Source organism: Eulemur rufifrons, chromosome 3 (genome assembly GCF_041146395.1).
Source record: "Eulemur rufifrons isolate Redbay chromosome 3, OSU_ERuf_1, whole genome shotgun sequence".
In the NCBI taxonomy this organism is placed as follows: domain Eukaryota; kingdom Metazoa; phylum Chordata; class Mammalia; order Primates; family Lemuridae; genus Eulemur; species Eulemur rufifrons.
In genome coordinates, this window is record NC_090985.1 from 23,290,612 (window position 1) to 23,315,982 (window position 25,371).

General features: G+C 46.4%; 1 protein-coding gene across 2 annotated transcripts in view; it reads right to left on the reverse strand.

Annotated features, from left to right (window-relative positions):
• Window positions 1-25,371, reverse strand: part of OCA2 (OCA2 melanosomal transmembrane protein) — a 200,529-nt gene that overhangs the window by 173,982 nt on the left and 1,176 nt on the right. The window contains exons 2-3 of one of the 2 annotated variants that reach the window (XM_069465829.1): window positions 18,198-18,466; window positions 560-658 (exon numbers count right to left, since the gene is read on the reverse strand). In XM_069465829.1, coding sequence (XP_069321930.1) covers window positions 560-658; window positions 18,198-18,445 — 347 coding nt within the window. In that variant the 5' untranslated portion in view covers window positions 18,446-18,466. Of the gene's footprint in view, window positions 1-559; window positions 659-18,197; window positions 18,467-25,371 lie in introns of those variants that run through there. The other variant, XM_069465830.1, reaches the window with a different exon arrangement.

Here is a 25,371-nt window from a genome sequence, read left to right on the forward strand (position 1 = left end):
ATAAATTATCCTCCGGATCACCTCTGCTCAGGCAATTCCAGAACCACCCAGGTTTGTGCCAAAAAGAGCCTTCAACCTTGCAGGAAATGGAGTTTTCTTGTGAATGATACACACAGGGTTTCTCACCTTCATCACTATTGACATTTGGGCTGCATAATTCTTTGCCATGGGGACTGCCCCATGCATTGCAGAATGTTTAGCAGCATCCCTGGCCTCTACTGTTAGATACCAGTAGCACTCCAGACCCCAGCGTGACAACCAAAATGTCTACAGATTCTGTCAGCCTCAACCCTGGCTGAGAAACCCCAGCCAGGTGACACATGCTCGCATGGCTGAGCCCAGGTGCTGTATGATCATTACAGGGTTATGCTCAAGGCCATCTGCAAATTCATAAGTCAGAATATAACCACTAGAATTGTGAACACCTACCACAATGAATTGTCAAAGATCTGGCAGATGTCCGGCAAAAATTCATTATCGCAGGAAGAAGTTCCCCAGCAAAGTGCCAAAGACCATGCTCAGAAATTTCTTAGTTTCATAACAAGGGAAAAAAACTCACCCTTTCTCCTGTGAGGAATTCCTTAGCAAAGGTGTGTTCTCCGTAAAGCAGAGGTCTTTAGACCTGGAGCTGAAGCTCTGGGGCACAGGAGAGTGAGGCCTGTAAGAAGGAAGGAAACGGAGTCACCAACATACAAACTGACAAATGTGTTCCCAGCAATTGGGCACTAGATTCAAGAATGTGCCTGCAATTCAGTGATAAATTCTACACGGCGATTTGACTAAAGTTCCATCTGAATTGTAAAAAGCTGGAGTTTCAGGAGAGACCATTAGAAACAACTCTCCTCCCCAACTAGATTGAAAATGCAAATCAGAAACTCACACAGGAGACCAGATGCCATGGGATGATACCATTAGGGTCACTTTGGCATTAATAGGAGATTCAGACCTTTGCCATTTCCTACAGAGCTTCCCATCAAGAAAAGCATTCAGAGTCTGATAGGCCCTTTTATATGCAGAAAATTCTATTATTATTTTTCCTAAGATCACAAGTATTTACATTTAAAATATTCTAATAGAAGACCAAGCTGCAGAAGTCAGAGCCAAGGGGTCCGAATGAAATGACAACCAGAACAGCAAAGAGGAGGCTCTCCAGAGTACGGCAGTCACAACCGAAACAAAGCCAAGGTCCACACTGGGCAGGAAGGGCCTTTGCTACACTGGCCTGTGCCCTGAAGGAAGGGCCACCATAAACGTATGGTCCAAATCAGAAGCTTTTCGAGAGGAAATAATTGCACAGGCACAGCAGGGTCCACCAACATATATGGTCACTCCATTAAAGGACACATGATGTTTAAAAGCAACCAGTTTTTCATGACAAGTTGCAGAAATCATTTTCATTCCTAATCACTGGGAACATGTCATTTTATATGCTGTCATTTTATACATTGCCTTCCTTAAAGGAGCCTGGGCATGCAGAGATGCTGTGGATGCCCTGAAACACTCAACTGGTGAAAGAGCAATAATCTTTCCAATTGTAGATACACAACAGGGAATGAATTTTAAGAAAAATATTTCCACTTGCTTCTCTTTCTCATTCAAGCATTCACCTGTGTCCACCCAAAATAAGTGACTGAGGCAAAAATCTCAGTCAGTGGAGGTTTATCAAGCCAAAGTTGAGGGCATGCCTGAGAAAAACATGAACCACAGCCAAAACTGTGGCTGTTCTTCCAAAGGAGAATGTGGAAGTTCCAGCATTTAAAGGCATATAGGAAAAAAAGTCAGGAGTAGTGAGCCAAAATGGTTACATTCTTGTGACAATCTCCATTTTACATATAATAAGGTGAACATTAGAAAAGGGGAGTGAAGGAAGCATCAATTATGTAGATGTCCCCGGGTAGGTGGAAGAATGTCTAATCCTGTCTTGTCTCTGTTCTGCTGCCTGTGAAGATAAACTTGTAACAGACTGTAGTTTTAGGAGCTAGAGCCTGGGACCCACAGCTACAATCTGCATGTCCTTGCTCAGGGGAGGTTAGCAAGGAATTTCCCTAATGAATGATCTGTGGGGCAAGTTCTTCCCAGGTGCCCAAGGCCTTTGCCTTTCTTTCGCATAAGGAATTGGGAAGGGGCCTGAGATTTTTACTTCCTTTTCACACCTGTGACATAGACATTAAAACTTGGATCTTGTGGATGAGTAAAACCTGGGCCCCTGAGCTATGTCTAACAACACCCATCATGTCTGGGGGTGGGGAGTCAGAAAAGAAATCTGTCTGGGGCCGGTCATTGCCCACGGGCACCACCTTTGGGCAGCCCTGGGCCCCTTCTTATGGAGAACGCATCTCATCATACCCCCTGCCTTTTGGAGTTCAGACACAACTGACGAGCATTAATGTTAAAATAGAGATCATAAGACTGACAAGGCCAGGTGCAGTGGCTCACACCTGTAATCTTAGCACTTTGGAAAGCCAAGGCAAGAGGACTGCCTGAGGCCAGGAGTTTGAGACCAACCTGGGCAACTTATTGAGACCTTGTCTCTACAAAAAATAAATAAAAATAGCCAGGAGTGGTGGAACACATCTGTACTCTCAGCTATTCGGGAGGCTGAGGCAGGAAGATCACTTGAGCCCAGGAATTTGAGGTTGCAGTGAGTTATGATGATGCTACTGCAGTCCAGCCTAGGCAACAGAATGAGACCTTGCCTCAAAAATAAAAAATAAATAAATGAGACTGACAAAAGAGACTCTTTGTGACAGTAAGATACTAAATTACTAACAGGACCCAAGGCCATGCAGAGCAAAGGTTAAATCATCTGCAGCCCATCAATTAGCTTAACAGGTCACTTGAGTCTGATATTGTGGCTCATCTGATTAACAAACTTCCTTATCTTAACTTAAAACATTCCAAGCCTTTAGACAAAGTTTCATTTCTTTAACCAATTACAAATCAAAAAATCTTTGAGCCTACCTTTAACCTGTAAGCTCCCTGCTTTGAGATGTCCTACCGTTTTGGGTCAAACCAATGTATGCCTTGTATTGATTTATGATTTTATTCACAACCCCTGTCTCCTTAAAATGTATAAATCCAAACTGTTACCTTACCACCTTGGGACCACTTGCTCAAGACTTTGTGGGTGTGGCTCCTCAGGCTATGGTCACACATATTTGGCTCAGAATAAATCTCTTTAAACTATTTTACAGAGTTTGGGTCTTTTTCCAGTAACATAATATTACTAGAAGAGCTGACTGTTACAGTGACCTCCCTCACATTATTTAGCCACCCTGCATTTCCACTTTCTCAGCCATGTAATGTAAATTAAAAGAAACAAAAACCCTGGTTTTGTTGCATTAAATAGGATGTAAATGGAAGCACAGAGTTTGGCTACTGATTCCATTATGTTCATTAGACTGTGAGCTCCTTATGAACGGTTGCCATGGTGCTTTCATCTTGTTTTACCTGATACCGTAAAGAGGTACCCAGTTCGATGTAGGTTCTTAATAAATACTTAATAATGAATGGGTTAAACCCCAGTAATCATAGCTTATTTGCATTAGATTGGCTTTTTGACTCAAATAAATGATTTCTACATCATTAAATCAATAACGTTCTTGGAATCAACAGCTATAAACAGCTGACAACATTCAAGAGAGCCGCGGCTCTGCTGCTCCTCGGGAAGCGTGGCCCGGGGGCTCTCAGAACAGCTCACGGCAGCACCACGTTGCACAATGCAGAGGATTTTTCCTTCTTGCCACTAAGAAGGAAAATCAGAAATGGAGAAAAGTCACAAATCCAGTTTATTAATATCTTCTCTGTGGTGGCCACATCTGGCTGACTGCATCATTGTTTAACATTTTTATTGTGCTTTGTGTATACAAAGGATTTTATAGCTGTAGTTAAGCATATAGGGAATCCTTTCTCAGCTTTTTTATACAGTTATATTTCTAAAGAGCCAAAAATAAAATGAGTTTCACCAGGAAATTTCCCAAAGAGACTTCAGGCCATTCCAATTTAAACGTCATTCGACACCATCCAAATACTATTTTCCACTGTTCCAAGTCCTTTCCTCTCTGCAAAGACAGAAGCACAGAGGAGGCCTCTGGGCCCTATTGCTCGACAGGATGGCTGGCCTGTGTCCCAGAGAACTCACAGGCCACACATAGAGAAGATTAAGGTCACCCAAAAAGCACACATTCCAGAAGCTGGAAATAAAAGTGGCAGTCCACAGAACCGAGAGCCTGGCTTTTTCCCTCTGACTTAATTAGGGTAGAAAATGTGGATGAGATCTATATTATTCCTGACTTTTTCTCTTCTCTTCAAAGAAATCCAATTGACATTTTTCTAACTTCACTTCTAAGCCTGGGAACTGTCTAGTTTCACAAATTTCAGCATTACTGATTTCTCCCATGTCCCAGCAAACTCTGTATACACATTTGCAGAATGCATAGGTACCTATAAATTTATAAGCAGGCAATACTTGTTTTGAATAACTTAGAAATTACAGAAGATAATAAATAAAACAAGTGTACATAATTCTATAATTCAGAGAAACCCAATGTTAACACTTAGAGAACTTCCTCTCAGTCTTTATTTCCTATTTATAAATGAGTATTTTTAAGTCAGGTTCAAATATCTGTGTGTACAGACACACGTTCATATTCATCAATACAAATTGCTTTGTCCCTTAATTGTTCAACTCAGCCACCTCATTAGCATGTCCCATGTGATTAAATATTCTTCTGCAAGGCAGTTTTAATGTCAGCCATCATATTCCATACACACATCACCACATTAAGCTTGGCCGTCAATCTGATGAAAATTTAGGGAATTTCTGAGTTTTGACTAAGGTAAGTAACAAACACTACGAGAGACTGATAGATAAGTCTTTGTGTATGTCTTTGAAGTGGAGCCACTGGGTCAAGAAGTTCCTCGGGGCCCACAGGCCTCTTGCCGGAGGAGAGCCCACCCCATCACTGTGCCTTTCAGTTATGGGCGGGAGCAAGTCCCTATTCTCACCAGTCCTAGGAGTTAGCCATGTTTTAAATGCTCAGGCAGTAAATTTTAAACACCTAGGACTGGTGGATCTGATGCAGGTCCTGCTGCCATGATCATCAGCAAGACAGGGTCACGCCAGACTGTGGGATGGACGCACTTTGGTGCCCACAGCACTGCCTCCTCCACCCCCATCTTCAACAATCTCCTCATCTCCAGACCCCCTCGTTCTTTCTAGATCCAAAGCTGAAGGATGCAAAATCAACATGCAATGGTATATTCACACAATGGAATTTGCACAACAGTGGAAATGAATGAACCACAGCTAAACAAAACAATGTGGAGAAATCTTAGAAACATAATGTTGAGGGAGGAAAGGAATTAATAGAAGAATATCCACATGATGCAATTTTTTATAAGACTTAAAACCAAGCAACTCTAAACAATGCATTGTTTAGGATTAATTTATATGGTTTTAGACAAATAGCTAGCTAACTAGATTAGAGAGATGAGAGAGATAGATGGACAGATAGATAGGAGATGAATGAGTGGGTAGATAGAAGAGAGGTGCATATGCGAGTGTGCACACACAAAGGAATCGAGAGTAATCTCCACCTTAGGAAGCAAAGGGATAGGGTAAAAAAGAAGCCAATCAGCTGGTGAACACACAGGGGTTTGCAAAACCTAAGCTTCATAATTTATTCATATGTTACATATATTGTTTTGTCTGTGTCAAATATTATATGCTAGAAATTTGTAAAGGAAGAATGAACTTATCATGCTGAACACAAGGAAAATTTGCATAGTAAAGAAATGCTACAGAGATGATTAGATAGAAAATGGGAATAAGAGAAAGGATGGGATAGAAAACTAAATACAGGATTAAAACTAATTATTTCTACTTATCATTTCTAGTTTAGGAAGTAAAGAAGCTCTTATTTTTAAAAAGCCTCCTAAAAATTAAGGGACTAGGAGAGAAAATGGATATTAACAGGAATACTGAATGAATTGCCAAACCAAGATGCCCTGTGCATTATGTTGAAATAGAAAAAAATAAATTAAAAGAATGTATTCTTTATATTATAAATGAATAATCTTTTCACTTCCTCTGTTTGCAAACATGATAAAATCTTATTCATTTATACTCCACTAATCTTGAAAGCGTCCCCTAATTGAAAAATATGTTGGGGTTGATGTTAACCTTTGCTTAAACAGCCAGCTTTGTTACAAATGATGCAAATTTATATTTTATAAAGAATGTGTAGAGACTTAAAAATGCCCTGGGAGGATTTGTAAGGACAGTTAACACAGGATTTGTTGAATATGAATGGATATTACTGATCACCAAAGGGTATAATCATGTATCCCAAAGCCTGGGGAGGTCTTTACAGAGAAATATTTATAAAAGTAATTTTAGGAATTACTTGAATGAAAGAACATCAAGTGTATTTAGGGCCTAATTTGAATTGTTCTTTCCCCTAAGGAAAATAGTTTAAACATCTAACGGTATGATTTTTGAAGTTTATAATTCAACGGAGGAGGGAAAAGACAGTTTGGGGCAGGAGGGAAGTGACTGAGCCCAGTGGGACACAAAAAGTAGACACACCGGTAACAAAGCCAGGCACGTGTGGCTGTTCTTAGCCAGCTTGCTGCAGATGCTGGTGATTACTGCTCAATAAATGTCCAAAACTCACAATAAAAAAGATTGGTGGCCACTTTTTCCAAGGCTTACACACAGGTAGTAAGACAGAACAGTCCATCCTTAGTCTTCAGTAATTCCTCAGGCATAACGGTGCAATCCTTCCTTTTCAAAGCAAAAGGATGGATGGCAAAACTCCAGTTTGGAGGATCACTGCAGTGTAATAAGTTTTCAACTCTCAACCCAATGAGACACGAAATTGGTATTAGAAAGGTTGTTTTCAGTCAGAAAAAATCTGAAGAAAGAAATCAGATGAACATTCACTCCAGTTAGCTGGAAAGCCCAAAAAACTCACCATTACCATTAGATGGGCTCATGACTTTGTACAATTAAAATGATTTATCTCTTCAATAAATCATTTTAATTGCACAAAAAACAAAAGTATACTCCTTCCAAAACAAATCAAATGGGCTGTGTGTTTTCAAGAAAGATAATATAAGATTCCTCACATTAATGCATGATGTGCAGGCCTTGGGTAAAAAGCTGTATCTTTTCCTATTGGCCATCCTTCCACAGAGGGACCACTGAATGCTTCAGTTCCAGGGTGGAAAACGTTTGGCACTGTCACTAGGAATACAGATGGGACGGAAAGTGCCTCACTGTGTTACTGTATAAAACCCAAGATCCTTATATTTTGCCTGAGTAGACAGCTCTCTGAAAGACCATTTTACAACTTTTGTTAACATTTTTCATAGGATATATGTATGTGCAAACCACTTGCTCAGCAGCAATACCCCATGTTTAAAAAGGAAGTATACTTTTTAAAAATTATTCTAGCCAATGACTAACTTGAAATGAAGTAAACATTCAAGGACATTGTCTGAAAGAGAATGACAATCGATGACAATGCATGCATGAAGCTGATGGCAGATTTAGTCCCCACATCATCATGTTCCTAGGTAGACCCTGCCAGGACACACTTGGCATATTTCCTAAGCTCTTCCTGGAGAGAGGAGATATTTGTCCCAGTGGCCTGGCATGACCTGATGCACACAAGGATTCGGGACTCACTGCAGAGAATGACGGACAGCAGCAAATGTCTCTGCGGGTCACAGTTCTCTCTGCCAGGTGCTACAGGCATTTGAACAAGCCAAGGCTTTAAAGGATTTTCTGTCTACTTGTTCTATTAATGTCAATTAATAAGAGAAGGTACTGAAATCTCCAACTATGATTTCTCTCAGTTTTTGCTTCATGTGTTTTGAAGCTCTGTTATTAGGTCAATAAACATTGAGAATCGTGTCATTTTGCTAAATTGATGCTTTATCGTTATAGTATGACATGGCCTTCTTCATCCCTAGCAACAGTCTTTGCTCTGTAATCTACTCTTTCTGATATTAATACAGCCACGCCACCTTTCTTTGTACAGTATCAGTGCTAGCATTGTATGTCTTTTTTTCATCTTTTTATTTTTAACCTATCTATGTTTTATATTTAAAGTGTGTTCCTTTATACGTAGCATATAGTTGAATTTTGCTTTTATTCCCAATATGACAGTGTCTACTTTTTAATCAGAGTATTCAGTCCATGCACATAAAATGTGATTATTGATATAATTAGGTTTAAATCTCCCATCTTGCTACTTGTTTTCTCTTTGTCTATCTGTTCCTTGTTCCCTTTTTCCTCTGTTTCTGCCTTATTTTGCATTAATTATTTTGTATGATTCCATTTTATCTTTTTGTTGGCTTATTAGCTACAATTCTTTTTTGTTATGTTAGTTGTTGCTTTACAGGTTACAGTAACACATCTTTAACTTCTAACAGTCTAACTTAAAATGATATTATCCCCCCTCCTACAGAGCACACAATAGTGACAGACACACACATGTGCAGGACCTAACCATGCACCACTACGGCACACAACGCCCCACTTACAACAGTGCGCTCCCATTTCTGCCTTCCCAACCTCCGTGCTGCTGCTCTCATGCCTTTACACATGATATCAAACCATATTTCATTTTTGTTATTCTTGTTTAAATGGTCAATTATCTTTTAACAATAAGAAGAAAAGCATATATTCAGAAACCCTTAGTGTTTCTCGTGCTCTTTGTTCCCTTGTGCAGATCTGTCTTCCTCTGAAGGGCTGAAGCTCACACTCCTCTGCCTGGCTGTACCTCGCACTCACCTTCATTGTCATATTTAACTCAACTCTTCAGGGCTACTTGTTTCTGCATCTGCCTCCTCCTCAACTCGACAGTGAGCCACGGCCCACAGAGCACCTGGCACGTAGCATAGAAATTCCAGAACTACTTGAATCCAGGCTTCCAGAATTTCTCTTCAACAAACACATCTCAGGCAGTCACAGTTTCCTTGTGTCGCACTACCATCACTCTTAAGAGACCTAAAGCGTCCAGGTGGTAGCAAGGCAAGTGACATTGAATATTCAAACCTAGACCACCTGGTCTTGAGAACTGCAGGGTGGGGTCACTGCTATGAAACGGCTGCCTGGTCAGGGGCCACATTTCAGGGGGACCCCAGGACCAAGTTCCAGACCTGATGGGGAAGGACGCACTGTGCGGCATGCCAGGCTCTGTCCTCCTACGCGTTACCCACCCTCTCTCTTCTCCCACACACTGCCTGGACGCTCCAAGCAGTGCCGTCACGGAAGCCGTTCTGCCATCAGAACACCAGAAGGAAACAGGCAGCTCACTAAATCAGAATTATTCAAGGAGGATTTAAAGAGGGAAAATTTGCAGATGTGGGGGCAGAGTGTAGGGAAAACACGCACAGTGCAAGGGGATTAGGAATGGCAGACCTTGTCACCACCCCAACCTGAAAGGGATAAGGGGAGAAAGGCAGTTGCTAGAACCCAGAAGGAAAGAGTCTTGCAGAGGGGCCAGTCTGAGACAAATGGCAGTCTCTGGCCAAGGGACACATCAGCCACAGGGGTCTTTCCAGGAGGGTGGGAAAGGGACAGCTGAAGAATAAGTACCCCAATCTCATGCTCCGTCTCCTGCCATGTTCTCATGGGCTGAACCCAGCCAGAAGCCAGGCCAGGGAGCTCTAAGAAATCCATCGAGGTCAGTCTCCCAGGCAGAGAGCAGGGGGAAAACAGGGCCACCTACAGTGTGCTTGAGACGACAGGACCAGTATCATCCTGCGTGCTGAATAACTCCCACACACACACACACTGCTATCACCACCGCCAAGCAGACCTCACACAAGCAAGAAACAAACTGCTATTGTGTTTGGGAGTTTGGGGTTATTCCTTTTACAGTGGCCTGTAGCACTTTATCTGACCACACATCTGACTCGAGGAAAACATTCCACAAACATTCCTTCAGTGATTTAACAGATGTGCATTGAGTGCCAACGTTTGGACAGTGCCCGATGGAGTGGGGTGAGGTGCACGTGGAAGTCAAGGGAGGGCTGGTCTGTGTTCACAGCACGCTTCAGACGTAGGGATGAGATAAAACAACATAGCCTCACATAATAAAGGCCAGAAAAGGCCATCAGTCACGCAGTTGTGAGAGGAGACAGCAGGGAGCTAATGTATTTTAGCATCTCCCATGAGCCAGGCACAACAGACAGGGCACTGTGATCTCCCCACACAGGGTAGGCAGCTGCGGGCCTGGCTTTACTCTCACCTGAAATCAACATGCCTAAAAATGAATCAATGCTTTCCTAAAAGTCACCTGCTCAAGATTCATCATTGCACTTAAAAGTTCTAGCCAGAGTAATCACACCAAAAAAAAGGAATAAAAGACATCCAGACTGGAAAGGAAGAAGTAAAATTATCTCCATTTGCAGATGACAAGATCCCATGATCTTGTATGTGGAAAATCCCAAAGAATCCACAAGAAAGCTACCAGAGCTAATAAATGAATTCAGCAAATTGCAAGAACAATATCAGCACAAAAAAACAAACAAAACAAACAAACAAAAAAACCTCTTTTAAAACTCTGAGGTCCTGGAATTATCAGGGACAACCCCAGATCTAGAACAACCATGAGAGCATTAGGTTGCCCCTCCCAAGTCTGCCAGCACAGCACCCCCTGCCCCGCCGTGCACCCCCCACCTTGCTCAGGCTCTGGCACCACCCCCGCCTGTATTCCAGGCCACCCCAAAAACCATTCTCTTCTCATTCTTTCCTGCCAGGGCCTACAGCAGCGGTTTCCAGAAGCAAGCACACAGCCAAAGCACCTGAGGAGTTTACTTCAAAGACTATTTCCCAAATCCTCCCCCAGAGATTCTGATTCAGGAGACTACATGGCTTGGCTCAGGGAGTTATATTTTTTAACACAACACCCAGGAGATTTTGATATGGTACCACACTGTGAGAAATACTGGCACAGAGGATGAATTCTGGACTCTCCAGCCGGCACTAGCATCTGCTCGTAGCACCACTCTTTGAACATTTCCAACCTCATCTCTATCAGCTCTACGGGCAGACTCTAGGAACAACGTGTTCTAGGCCACTGTCCCCTGATGGGGACCCAGAAATAAATGTAACCAAGGAGGTAAAAGATTTGTACGCTAAAAACTGCGAAACATAGCTGAAAGAAATTGAAAATCTAAATAAATGAAAATACACCCCATGTTCATGGGTTTGTTAAAATGTCAGTACTATACAAAGTAATCTACAGATTCAATGCAATCCCCATCAAAATTCCAGTGGCATGTTTTTTAGAAATGGAAAAGCTAATCCTCAAATTCATATGGAATTTCAAGGGGCCAATTCATATGGAATTTCAATGGCCAAAAAAAATGCTGACAAAGAACAAGTTTCCAGGACATACACTTTTGAATTTCAAAACCTTCTACAAAGCTACAGTAATTAAAGTAGTGGGGTACTGGCATAAGGACAGACATATAAACCAATGGAATAAAATTAAGACTCCAGAAATAAACCTATACATCTATGGCCAATTGATGTTACCACAAGGATGCAAAGACTTAACAGGGAATAAATAGTCTCTTCAACAAATGGTGCTAAAATATGAAACTATTGTTTTTAACTTGCACTGTTCACTTAATAATTTATCATGAATATATCCCATATTATTTCATATCATTGTACAAGAAATAATGTATACATTATGAGGACATACTGTATCTAACAAGATATACTGTTAGACTCTTTGATTCTGTAAAATTAAATTGAAAAAAAAAATAAATAAATAAAATAAAAAAAAAAAAAAACAAATGGTGCTGTGATAACTGGATTTCTACATGCTAAAGAATAAAGTTGGACCCCTATTTCATACTATGTAAACAATTAACTCTAAATGGATCATATATTTAAAAGATAGAACCATATAAGTTTTAGAAGGAAACAAATCATGACCCTGGATTTGGCAATAGATTCTTTCTTTTATCATTATTATTATTATTATTATTTTTTTTTAGAAATAGGGTCTCACTCTGTCATCCAGGCTGGATTGCAGTGGCACAATCATAGCTCACTGTAACCTCAAACTCCTGGGCTTAAGCAATCCTCCCACCTCAACCTCCCTAGTAGCTGGGACTACAGGTACACACAACCATGCCCAGCTAATTTTTTTTATTTTTTTGTAGAGACTGGGTCTGGCTATGTTGCCTAGGCTGGTCTTAAGCTCCAGGCCTCAAGCCTTCCTCCTGCCTCAGCCTTCCACAGTGCTGAGATTACAGGCATGAGCCACTACACCTGGCCTGCAGTAGATTTTTTAGATGTGACACCAAAAGCACAAGCAGCAACAGAAAAAATAGATAAATTGGATTTAACAAAATTAAAATCCTTTGTGCATCAAACGACATTATCAAGAAAGTGAAAAGACAACCTATAAAATGAAAGCAAGTGCTTGCAAATCAGATATCTGATAAGGGTCTAGCATCCAGAATATGTAACGAACTTCTACAATTCAACAAAAAGGTAACCCAATTTTAAAATGGGCAAAAGACTTAAATGGACAGTTCTCCAAAGATCTACAAATGGCTAATAAGTACATGAAAAGATGCTCAACATCATTAGTCAGTAGAGAAATGTAAATCAAAACTACTATGAGATAGTACTTCATACCCACTAGGATGGCTAGAATTTAAAAAAAAAAAAACAGGAATATGAACGTTGGCAAGTATATGGAGAAATTGAAACTCTCAGGCATCGCTGCTGGTAAAGTAGTGTGTGGAAAATTCTGTGAAAAACATTTGGCAGGTCTTCAAAAAGTTAAACAGAGCTACCATATGATACAGCAGTTCCACTCCCAGGTATATTGTACCCAAAATAATTGAAAAGCAGGACTCAACAGATTCTTGTGCACCAATATTCATAGCATCATTATTCACAATACACAAAATGTGGAAACAGCCCAAGTGTCCATCAATAGATGAGTGGATAAATAAAATGTGATATACATACACAATGGAATATTATATATGCATAACAGGAATGACATCCTGACACATGCTACAACATGACGACGAACCTTGAAAACATTATGCTGAGTAAATAAGCCAGAAAAGGACAAATACTGCATGCTTTCACTTACATGGAATATCTACAATAGGCAGATTCATAGAGATAAAAAGTAGAGTCGAGGTTACCAGGGGCTGGGAGCAGGGGGAAATGGGGAGTTATTGCTTAATGAATACAGAGTTCCTGTTTGGAGTGACAAAAATATTTTAGAATTAGTGATGATAGTTGTACGACATTATGACTGTAACTAATGCCACCGAACTGTACACTCAAAAATGGCTAAAATGAGGGCCGGGCGCGGTGGCTCACACCTGTAATCCTAGCACTCTGGGAGGCCGAGGCGGGTGGATTGCTCAAGGTCAGGAGTTCGAGACCAGCCTGAGCGAGACCCCGTCTCTACTAAAAATAGAAAGACATTATATGGACACCTAAAAATCTATATAGAAAAAATTAGCTGGGCATAGTGGCGCATGCCTGTAGTCCCAGCTACTCGGGAGGCTGAGGCAGTAGGATCGCTTAAGCCCAGGAGTTTGAGGTTGCTATGAGCTAAGCTGACGCCACGGCACTCACTCTAGCCTGGGCAACAAAGTGAGACTCTGTCTCAACAAAAAAAAAAAAAAAAAAAAAAAAAAAAAGGCTAAAATGACAAATTTTATGATATATGTTTTTCCACAATAAAAACAACCAAAAAAATTGTTTAAACATTACATAACTTATGAGCTGGCATTTTTATACCCATTTCCTAGGTGAGCAAACAGAGGCCAAAGAGGTTAAGAAGCTTGCCCAAAGACTGAGTAGCTAAAAGGTGAGCAAGGTGATTATTTCTGAGCTGAGGACTAAGATCCACACCTACCACTCAGATGTGTCACATGCAGGGGAAACACGTGGCCCTAGAAAGGAAGGGGGACTCTTACATTTTGAGGGGCAAAACGCAACCGGCGCCCGCGCCATCCCGCCCCCATCCAGCCCCATCCCCCTCAGGTCCCGCCCTGCAGCACCCAGCACAGCACCGGCACAGCGGGGATGCACGCGCCGCCCATGCAGGGTGACCTGGGCTGCTGGCAGCCGCTCCGCCCATCCCGAGGGGAGGACAGTGCGGGTCTGCGCGCCCACGCGGATCCTCCCGCAGGGGACGCGTTGAGGTGACGGGGCAAGTGTTCTCCCACTTAGAGGATGTCTGGCGGGCGCCGACCGCGAGAGGACGTCGTAGCGCACGGGCTCCTGGCGCCACTGTGCTGTCCACTATGCTACGCTTCCTGTACGCAAGTAAGTACAGTTGGAAAATCTACAGACGTTTGACCATGTATTTTTTTAAACGTAAACAATTGATGAAGAAGTATCCACCTGTATCCTTTTTTTCTTCAACGTCTGTAATAGAGATGGGTCTCTAAGTTGCCCAGACAGTGGCTATTCACAGGCCGTTCACAGCGCACTGCAGCCTTGAACTCCTGGCCTCAAGCGACCCTGGGATTACAGGTGCATCACTGCGCCCGGCTCAGATCCTGTTTTTAATTCGGATGAGGCAGTGTGTTCCAGGACTTTCCCTGGAGGGAGAGAGCCCAGCCCCCGGGAGTAGGCTCTGCAGGGTGCACAGGCTGGGGCCCTGGGGTGCGCCTACTGAGAGCAAACTGGACAAGTTCTCGTGAGGACTGCGTGGGCTTTGGTCCTAACCTGACCAGGTGTCTACTGACGTGCCCTGTGATTCCTTTCCCACAGCCCTGTGCCTTCTAGCACACTATTCTGCAGATGACAGACACTGTGAGAAGAAAGCCAGCATTTCACAGCTATCCAAACCCCTCTCTGCTTCACTGAGCGGACGGGATCCTCTTACCGGATGCTGGGCATGGCCGGGTGACCCACTGCGCAGTGAGCACTCTCCAGCCCCACCCCCGGGCTGGCCAGGGTGGGGAGGGGCCCCAACTACCCGGCTGGAATCCTGCGACTCTGCCTCCCAGAGCATGTTTCCTGCAAAGCCCCTGCTCAGCTCAGCCCCACTCTCCCTGCATTTCACTCACCCTTCTTGGAACTCTGGCACCAAAACTCCCCTTTGTGAATCAAGAGTCCTAGTTTACCACAGGCTTATAAAATCAGAAATATTAGCGATACTGTGAATTATATACCAGATGGACCCAATTAACTCCCCCACTAATGTGACTGGGGAAGGAAATAGCTCATTAGAAACTTGTAAACTACCAACTCTCACAGCTGTGTTCTAATTACAGTACAGTCACAGATAAAATAATCACGCTGAGGCTGTTCGTGACCCTTCTGAACCTGGAATCAGCAGCGACCAACTTCAGTCTAACTGTGAGCACCGCTGGCCTCAGGGCTAAGCAAACCAAATGCAAGTCTGCAGACTCTGAAGGGAAACCAGTAAGAGTTGATTGGGAAACATGAAAATAAATCCATAAATCCCAAAAATAATCCCACCCTATCAGATACTCTGTAAACTGTGAATAGACACAAAGCAAATAACATCATAATAATACTATATAATACTTTGCATTTTTCACAAAGATCTAATGCCCCATATTAAGAAAGCCCACGGGCTAGACAAAATTCCAAACTGAGAAATGTTACATTTTGCAAATCAGCATTTCCTAAGAACACATTGCTGTAGTCCCTCAGTGGGTATGAGCACAAGGCACTGTTCCAGGAAGGTGCTGATGGGCAGGTGGGTCACCTGCTCTCAACCACTCGGGCAAGCAGGTGGCCGTCCCTGCAGCACCCACCCCAGCCTCTTCTAAACTCTTGATGGTCCAGGCTAACAGAAAATAGAAATCATTGTGTGTGTGTATGTATGTGTGTAAATATTGCATGTATATATGTGTATGTGCATGCATACATGTATAGATATGCATATATATATGTCGGTGTACATGTGTGTCTGTGTAGACACACATAACTGTGCATATGTGTATGTGTGTGTGTAAGTGCATGTGTACACACGTACATAGATATGCACGTGTGTGTGCTGGCCCTCCAGAGGGGGCTGACTGGCTGTGGCCAGGAGGAGGCCCCCACAGTGGGTTTTCAGATCCCAGCAGCACCTTCCACAGCCATCTTGACCAGCCCTTCAAGAGTGTGCTGAAGGTGTGTGCTGACCCTCAGGCAGACTCCTGCCCATGCCCTGTCCTTCACCACCGATCGCCATTGATCCCACCACAGAGCCCACCTTAGAGCCTCAGGGGGAACGCTGGCCCTGCCTCTGGCCCCAGGGCTGCCTGGGTGGCAGGGGAGGGGGCACAAGCATGAGTGGTGTGTCGCTGGGGAGCCCCATCCCTGCACACGTGTGATCAACATAGAATCACACAGAGTTGCCTTACACACCCAAGCATGCGCAGTGGTGGGCAAGCTGGCCCGGCTCAAGTGGTTGTCACTCAACACAACATCTTCCTATGATGAGGGCAGCTTCTACCACCAATGAAGCATGTGTCCTGTTGTGAAAACATCTCTCACCCAAACCTGACATGACCCCTGAGCAGATTCAGTGGAGAGTGCCCTTTCCAGGAGGGAGTGCTCTCAACATAACAGCAGCCCCTCTCTGTGAAGCCTGGCCCTTGAAGAGCTTCCCATGTCCTAGTCAGAACAACTGTGCCTCCTGAGACATCCTAGGGACAGTGGGCCCTTTGGCCTGCCCATCTGCTCTCACTGCTGCAGTCTGCTCTTGGAAAGACAGAGCCCCAAGCTCCTGCACTCTCAGAGCATCTGCTCCCCATCAGGAAATGGCCCTGCTACATACACACACCAAAAAAAATAAAATACGTATAAGCTACAATTGCATTCAAATATTAATATTGAGCACCCACTCAGCCAGGGCAGACACAAATAAGACATGCTCCCTGCTCTTGGAGAGTGAACCCTTGCTGGGCATCAGCTGTCTGAGAACGAGACAAGTTAAGTGTCTGCTGCTGCGTGGGCACAGGTGGGAATGACAGCCATCCTCACTAAGACAGGAGCAGGATTTGTTGTCAGAAAACTTGGAGGTAAAGTAGGAAGGAAGAGTAGACTGTCCAGCAAGACTGACCCCTCCCCAGACAAACCAAACAAAACCTCCAGGGTGGGCCCTGACATCTGAATCTGTAAACAGCTGCCTCGTGCTGAAGGCAGCCTGCCTGGTCCCAGCGTGGCAGGGAGTGAGGCATGAGGACACACAGGCTGGGTCCTGACCCACAGGAGTGTTGCTTGGTGCCCTGCAGGCTGCCAGACTTTCTCTTGGGGCCCAAGCTGGAGGGTCCACCCAACAAAGGAATGAGAGATACTTAGGAAATGCTATCCACACACGCAGCCACGTGGATGCTGAAGGCAAACCTGCAGTAGCAGGTGCTCTGCCTCGTCCACAGGTGAGGGGCCAGCTCTGGGGCTTGTTCCTGAGGGCCCTCTGGGAGGCAGGGAGGGCAGGACCACAGCAGGGGGTGGCACACACCACACTTGCATGCATTTCTGTGGTGCTTTGGTTTGTCAAAGGCTAGAAAGACCATCAGTACTGCATGGGTCAGGGTTCTGGTTGAGCGACACCCTGAGCAAGAAGTATCACCTGTGGGGACAAGGTGCCCGGATCTGCAGAGTAATCAATATGCCCGACAGAGGCAGCCATAGACACTTGCACGTACAGAGCTGCTTTCCTCATTACAAGGACATGTGTGAACTGTAAGTCATCAATATGGGGTGTGAGCATTGACACACAAAATCTATTCATTGTTTTTACATCAGTTAATATTTAAAGATTTGTTGAAAATTTTTCTTAATTATATAAATCCTGATTTTTTCTGACATGAAAAGCAATATTCAGTTAATTCACTTGTATAGAAATAAAGCATGTTCTAAGATATATGTATCAGCTTTCTAAAATTATGGAATACTTTGACTACCTTAAATAATATGCTAAATACTAAGTCTTCGTGCCATAAACTCTTGTTTCTATTTTTATTATCTTTTGGAGCTAAGTTATCATATTTTAGAAATATCATTCAACCAGAACAGGCCAGGAGAGTGATCTAATGCTAGAAAGATTCTTGCAAAATTTCTGGAAATTTTTCTCACAGCACATGTGGGGGAACTGTGCTCATGGAAACCCAATATTTGTGAATTCCACATTTATAAGATAAAGCTATTTTAAACTCACCTTCCCTTCATGAAAAATGAGCCAAAATCCTGTCTTGCAGGAGCCCAGCAGCTCTGCCCTGCAGCCCCGCTGGGACAGGGGCTCGAAGGGTCTGCCCCGCCAGCTCCCTGCAGAGGCCTGCACTTGCTGGCAGCTGGTCCCTCGGGCTCTGGCCCGCCAGGGCCTGCACGAGTCCCAGCAGACGTCTGATGCAGCTCCACCTCCAGTGTGTCGGACGCCACCCTGCCATCTCTGCTCTCTAGATGCATGTTCTACTGTCAATCTTCCCTCTAGGATCAGACAGAAAGAAATGAAAAGCAAACCGGGAATATAGTTTGCACCTTGGGAAATCTATACTATACCAATGGTACAATAGGAAGGCCACTTATCACGAGGTCCTTCCAGTGGTCCAGCATTCTAATATCACATGGGAAACAGTGTGTACTCCTCTCCACGGATGAACACTTCAGCACATTTAGCATGAGCAAGGACCTAAGTATTTAGCACAAAGCATTTGTTTAAGGAACTGATGATAAGTGCACAGTACTGCACAACCATAAAAATGATCTAGAGGGATATGAGCTGATACTGGGAAATGTTAAGGATATGGAAAGGAAAATTGATACACTGTGATGTTTTTATTGAAATAAATATGTATAAATTATATGTATAGGACAGAACACCAAAAAGGCACACCCTCCAAACCACAGGTTCCTCTGGATGATGGTGAAGGTAGAGATGGCAGCGTCTTTTTCCTTCCTTGTCTATGCTATGGTTTTTATGTTTTTTTCATCTAGCAAATTAATACTTTTGTAATGAGAAAATAATACCTATTATAAAAATGAGAAAAATTACTACGCTTGTAAGGTTATGGGGTCCTGCTTCTTGGACTGTATTTCAAACCATTTACCATTTTATCTTTTTATATTTTTCTAGTATCCCACAACCCCAGCAACAACCTTGGCTTTGCAGCAGCCTGGTGATTTGCTTTGAATGTGTCCCCCAAAGTTCATGTGTTAGAAACTTAATCCCCAATGCAACAGTGTTGAGAGGTGGGACCTTTAAGAGGTGATGAGGTCACGAGGGCTCTGCCTCCCGAAGGGATTAATGCTGCTACTGAGGAAGTTATCAGAGGCCACCGTCACCTCCTACCTGCTTCCTGCAGCCCCTCGCCATGTGGACTTCCCCAATACATCTGGTCACTTCATCAAGCAACAAGGAGAGTCTCTAGAGTAAGCCTACTAGCAGGGCAGAATGTCATATAATGTGACATAATCAGGGGAGTGATAACCGTCACTTTGCCATATTCTGTTGGTTGGAGGTCAGCCGTGGGTCCTGCCTACACTCAAGGGCAGGGGATCACACCAGGGTGTCAGCAGCAGGAGGTGGGGATGATGGGGCCCCTGGAGTCAGTCTGTTACCTGTGGCCAGTTCCCAACCCTGCTTGCCCACTCTGTGCCAGCACCCAAGCGGCTGAACATGTCCATAGAAAACTCTCTGTGCTGCTGACGGTTGCAATGTGGCATCCGTGTGCGGGATCCCCAGGTGGGCCCCGGCACTGCCCTGCAATCCTGCCATGTCTCCTGAGGCATCACACGCTCCTCTGCCTTCCCCCTCACAATCCCACATGCCCACCCTCCTTCCCAATCTCAGCTGTTCACTCTGCTTCTTCCTCCCTGCACTGACTGAATCTGCCAGGGTCCAAGAAGGAACTAGAAGCTGCTCTGAGTACTTCACCCTAGAAACTGATTACACAGTGGGTAGATATGCTGAGAAGCTAACCAGAGCCCAGAGATTAGTAGCAGCCAGAAACCTCCACCACCCTGTGGCTGTGAGGCAGAGGGAGAAGGTGAGAACAGAAACCATGGAGGGTCTTTCTAGAAGGAGCCAGAGGCCCAAAGAGCTGTCCCAAAGCAGAGTGGAATGGGAAGTACCAGCTTCTCCCTTCTGCCTCCCCCAGTCTCCCAGCAGAGACTCCTGTTGGCTGAATCCAGCAGGAAGCTGCTGACCCTGGAGCCCAGCCAGAGTCAGACCCTGAGATTCAGAGCAGAGTCAGGCAAGAGTGAAGAATGTCTCAAGGAGCAAAAAGTCCCAGGATTGCCACATTGACAAAACTAGAGACAGTGAGAATAAAATGCCCAGTCTTCCAAGGACACACCTGTCTGCAGCCCTGCCGGGCACACTGGAGCCCACCTGCTCCTACCTGCTCAGACTGTGTTGCTGCAATTCTCCCCACTCCTGAATCACTCAGGCCAGCGTGCAAACACACCATCATATCCACCAACACTAAGAAAAAATAGATCTCAGGACTTGTGCTTTCAGGAAGATAGAGTAGAACTACTTTTCCCTATTCCTCCTGCTAAATATAACTAAAAAACTGACATTTTGGCCAGGTACAATGGCTCATGCCTATAATCCTGGCACTTTGGGAGGCCAAGGTAGGAGGATCACTTGAGTCTAAGAGTTTGAGACTAGACTGGGGAACAAAGAGAGACCCCATCGCTACAAAAAAAAAAAAAAAATTAAAAATTAGCCAGGTGTGGTGGCACTTTGTAGTCCCAGCTACTCAGAGACTGAAGCAGGAGGATTGCTTGAGCCCAGGAGTTCAAGGCTGCAATGAGCTATGATTGCGCCACTGCACTCCAGCCGAGGCAAGAGTGTGAGGCCCTGTCTCTCAAAAATAAAAAATAAAAAACTGAGATTTTATATAAAACAACCGTAAGAAGACCCTGAAGGATGGAGAGAAGAAGGCAAACTGGTAGAGACCTAAGAAATACCACAGTAGTGAGGTCCTTGGGTTTTCATTTTGCCTCGTATACCCTAGACAGGGAGCTAAAGGAGTTGGCAAACTGGAAACACCAACAGGTACAAGACAAAAAGTCCCAAAAGAAGCCTGTTCCCAAGCCAAAGGACCAGGAAAGGGGTGGCCTAGCAACACAGAAAGCTTTTAGACAATAACTGCAGCCAAGTACTGCAGACTCAAATCCACTCAGGACAGCAAAGGCTAAGCGGGCACCCCTAAAGGCTGTAATGCCATGCCCCCTCCCTCTCCCCACTGGGATGCTGTCAGAGAAGGCTGAGTAGGGAGCTTGGACATTCACTTCTGCTGACTGTTGGGGAGTCCCACTTCCTCCCTACATACCCCTTCCCACCCTGTGTAAGTGGAGACCACCACTTGGGGGGCCTGGACTTCATCCTCACTCTGCAGTAACAGGGACCACTCTCCCTCCCTGCTCAGGTGGCGTAAGAGGAGGCCAAGTGAGAATCAGGGCATTCACCCCTGCTTAGCAGTAATGAGCCCACCTCCTTAATAGTGTCACTGGATGCCACATGAGGAGCAGTAATGAGGCACCCCACCCCCTCCCAGCCAGGGTGATATCACAGAACAGATTAGTGTTTGTGTTGGGTTGAGTAGAAGCTATCATTCCACCCCACTTCCTGCCTCTTCTCAGGGACACCAGGGTCACTGCTCACCCAGAGGTCCCTCTCTCTCATACATTCCTCGTCCAATTTCTCCAAACATATCTTAAACCCTCCTATTCCCACCTGGTCATCACCTCTCACGCAGGTGATTGGAGCACCCCTGTCCCACAGCCTGTCCTCTGGGAGATCCCAATGCCCTAGCACCTGCTCTGGGGGACCCTCTCATCACCCCAGTTCATGGTTTCACTACCCCCAGAACCACAGCCTCAGCCTGGCTTTGCCCCATTGGATCCCATGTGCCTGACCCATAGAGGGACGTCTCATGTTCCCTGCTGAGGATCCCACAGAGGAGAACCTAGCCCTGCACTGCGGCTGGGCCCACTTGGGGCTGAGCCCCATCTGGTATAGACACTTTCAGGCAGCTGGAAAGGGACCCTGGGGCGGCTGTGTCCCCAGTAGGCCAGGGGCAGAGTGTGCACAAATCCTACACCACCGCCTGGGGCGACTGCACCCAGGCCCCTCCTTCAGGGCAAGACTCACACCAAAATGACCAAGTTGTCACCAAATTTTAGGAAAAATATAATAGATGGTTGTGGCTTATTTTTAGGAAAAAAAAAAATAGATGGTTCAGCCCAGTGGAATCTTCCAGTCTTCACAGCCAACCCTCTGGCTGCTGCCTGCGCTTCCTCGGTCTCTGCTTTCTTCCCCCCCAGACTTGTAGAAGCACCCCCAACTCCCTCCCGGTCCTGCAAGGTCTCTGGCCCGCAGCCCCTCCTGCTGCTCCTTCTGTCCCCATGGTCTCTCAGACGTCCTGGAGGCCCTGCCCTCGCCTGGCGCTCACCCACCCTGCCCGAGGCCCCAGATGCTCCTCCTTCAGACGTGCCCAGGGCAGGTGCTGGACGACAGCACCGGGTGTGAGCATGGCCAGAGGCCAGGTGCAGCTGCAGGGCAGGGCACTGGGCGTGGCCCTGACACCTGCCGCTGCCCTGGAGGGGACCAGTCTCTACCTCTGGGCCTTCTCCACTTGGTCCAGCAGCCACTGGCAGCGGCTCTGCCCAAGAAAAGGACCCAACAATCTGGTGTGAAAAGGGAGGATGGCTGAGAGCGGTGCTCCCAGATGCTCAGACTAGGCCTGGACACCCCCAGCCCATCCTGATGGTTCCGACACGCCCGTGGAGATTTGGCTGGGGTGTTCCGGGTCTGGTGGGCTTTGGTGGCACCTACGGAGCAGAGCCCAGGCGCACAAGAGCTAGCGGGGGCACAAGGGACAGGAAGCAGGAGGGCGCATAGGGGTCTGAGCACCCTGCCCTCGTGCCCGCAGCCCAGCAAGGCCGCACCTGAATGATCAGCTCCCCGCCTCCCCGTGCTGGGGCGGTGGGTCCCCAGTCCACCCCTGCGCGTGGCGCCAGGTAGACGAACCCAACCCCGGAGGGCCAGGCCCACCTGGCGATTTTACAGTCGCAGCAATATACATCATGTGGAAAATAGTTTCTTCGTAAATCTTAAGAACACTTATCTTTAAGTTTTTTAGTCATTTGACATAATGCAGTAATGAAAAGAGAGGAAAGAACAAGTTCTCCGGCTGCTGTGAAAACTTTGCTGTTAAGGAGAAATCCCTCCGCAGCCGATCCTCTCCCCTGGCGGAGTATCTAAAGTCCCACGAAAACAGCCGTATCGCTGAACCTCTCTCCGCGCACCGCACTGCTCAGTCCCGGAGCCGCTCTCAGAGCGCGACTGTCCCGGGGTCCCGGCTGGTCCCAGGGGCGTGGCTTGCCGGGGGTGTGGCTTTCCGGGGGCGTGGCTGTGTCCGCCGGGACAAAGCGCTGTCGATTGCGTTTCCTGCTCTCTTTCTAGTTCGCGAAGCCAGGAGGGGCGGGGGCAGGCGGAGACCTGGGGCCAAGAAGGCCTGAGATCCGCCCTGGGCAGAGCCAGCCGTGTCCCGCCAAGGGCAGTGCAGGGAGGGCTGTGACCCTACCCCACTTCAGACCTGGACACAGACGCCAAGCCTGACCGTATATTCCTTCAGATGGGTTTTGCAACATGTGAACTTGGTTAAAAGCTTCTAGAACATTAAATCAAACATCACGGCTTTTAATCTCTTTTATATTCTTTTTTTTTTTTTTTTTTTTTTTTTTTTTTTTGAGACAGAGTCTCTCTCTGTTGCCCAGGCTAGAGTGAGTGCCGTGGCGTCAGCCTAGCTCACAGCAACCTCAAACTCCTGGGCTCAAGCGATCCTCCTGTCTCAGCCTCCCGAGTAGCTGGGACTACAGGCATGCGCCATTATGCCCGGCTAATTTTTTCTATATATATTTTTAGCTGTCCATATAATTTCTTTCTATTTTTAGTAGAGATAGGGTCTCGCTCTTGCTCAGGCTGGTCTCGAACTCCTGAGCTCAAACGATCCGCCCACCTCGGCCTCCCAGAGTGCTAGGATTACAGGCGTGAGCCACCGCGCCCGGCCCTCTTTTATATTCTTTAAAGAGTACGACTCCTTCGAGGCTGAGAAGAGAGCGGCGGGCCCGGGATTTGACCGACCCCCTCGTGTCTCGGGGGGTCGCCGGGTGGGCTCTGCTCGGGGGAGCGCTCACAAGACCTCCCGGGACAGTGGCAGCCCCGCTACAGGACGAGCGCACAAACGCTCAGCCAGGGACGCGGCCCGCACCGCCCGACTCCGCAGCCCTGGGGCCAGAGCCTCTCTCTCTCTGCCGGCCATGCCCTCTCTCCGTCCGCGGCAGGTGGCCGGGCAGAAACCCCAGGAGCGTCGCGCTGCAGCTCCCCTCGGCCGCGGATCGGACTCACACGGTCCTAGCCGCCGAGCGGCCGGACAGCCCGCGGAGCCCGGCCCCACCCCGCGCTCGGCGGGAGCCGCTCCGGACGCGCGGGTCCCAGACGAGCCGGCTCTCCGAGGGTGGCAGATAGGACGGCGCCTCCTAAGGCACCGGACCTGCCTCCGCGCGCCGCGCTAGGCAGGACAATTGGAGGCAATGGCAGAGCCTGTAATCAAAACTGGGAAAGCCAACTACCAGCGAGGGAGGTGGTGCAGCCAGCGGCCCAAAGGCGCTAACAGAGCTTTGATCTGCGGACTCTCTGCTGATATTTCTAGTATATGGGGAATAGGCACATTGGATCGTCCCCTCCTTCAGCTGTTAAAAGACCCCTTTTCTCTCTCCTCTCCCAAGAGGCCTCATCCTCACCTGTGGACAGGTGATCTCCAAGCTCTCCTCTGCAGCCCAGACCACTGTGTCCAGCTACCTTCTTGTCTTCCTGGACTCAAAGGTGCCCAAAGGCCCCCAGAGTGCGGAAGCCACTCCTGGCCCTTCCATGGGGCCCGTGTGACTGATCCCACCAGCTATCCAAGGTGCTTTCATCACCAAGTGGGAATCCCCCCACCCATGATTCACCCTCCCCCTGCAGAGCCATCACTTGTGAAGTGGCCCCAGCCTTGGCCAGGCAGCCACCTCTCAGCAAGCAGGACTTGGCAGTGGCTTTCTTGAGCCCCCCAGCTGCTCCCCACCACCAAGCCACAGTCATCTTTCCCCAAGGCACATCTGACTGCATGGCCTCTAGCTTAAAACCTTTCCCTGCCACCTGCCACTCCAGCACAGAAACCCAGGTGTCACAGAGTTTCGAAAGGCAGCAAGGACCTCCCTTTTTCCAGTATTCCTGCTGTTCTCAGACTTCAGCTAACCCTGGGGATAGGTGGGCCATTGCTTTCTCACAAAACAAGAACAGTATTAGCATTTTTTAAAAGAGATGGCCACTATGCTGCCCA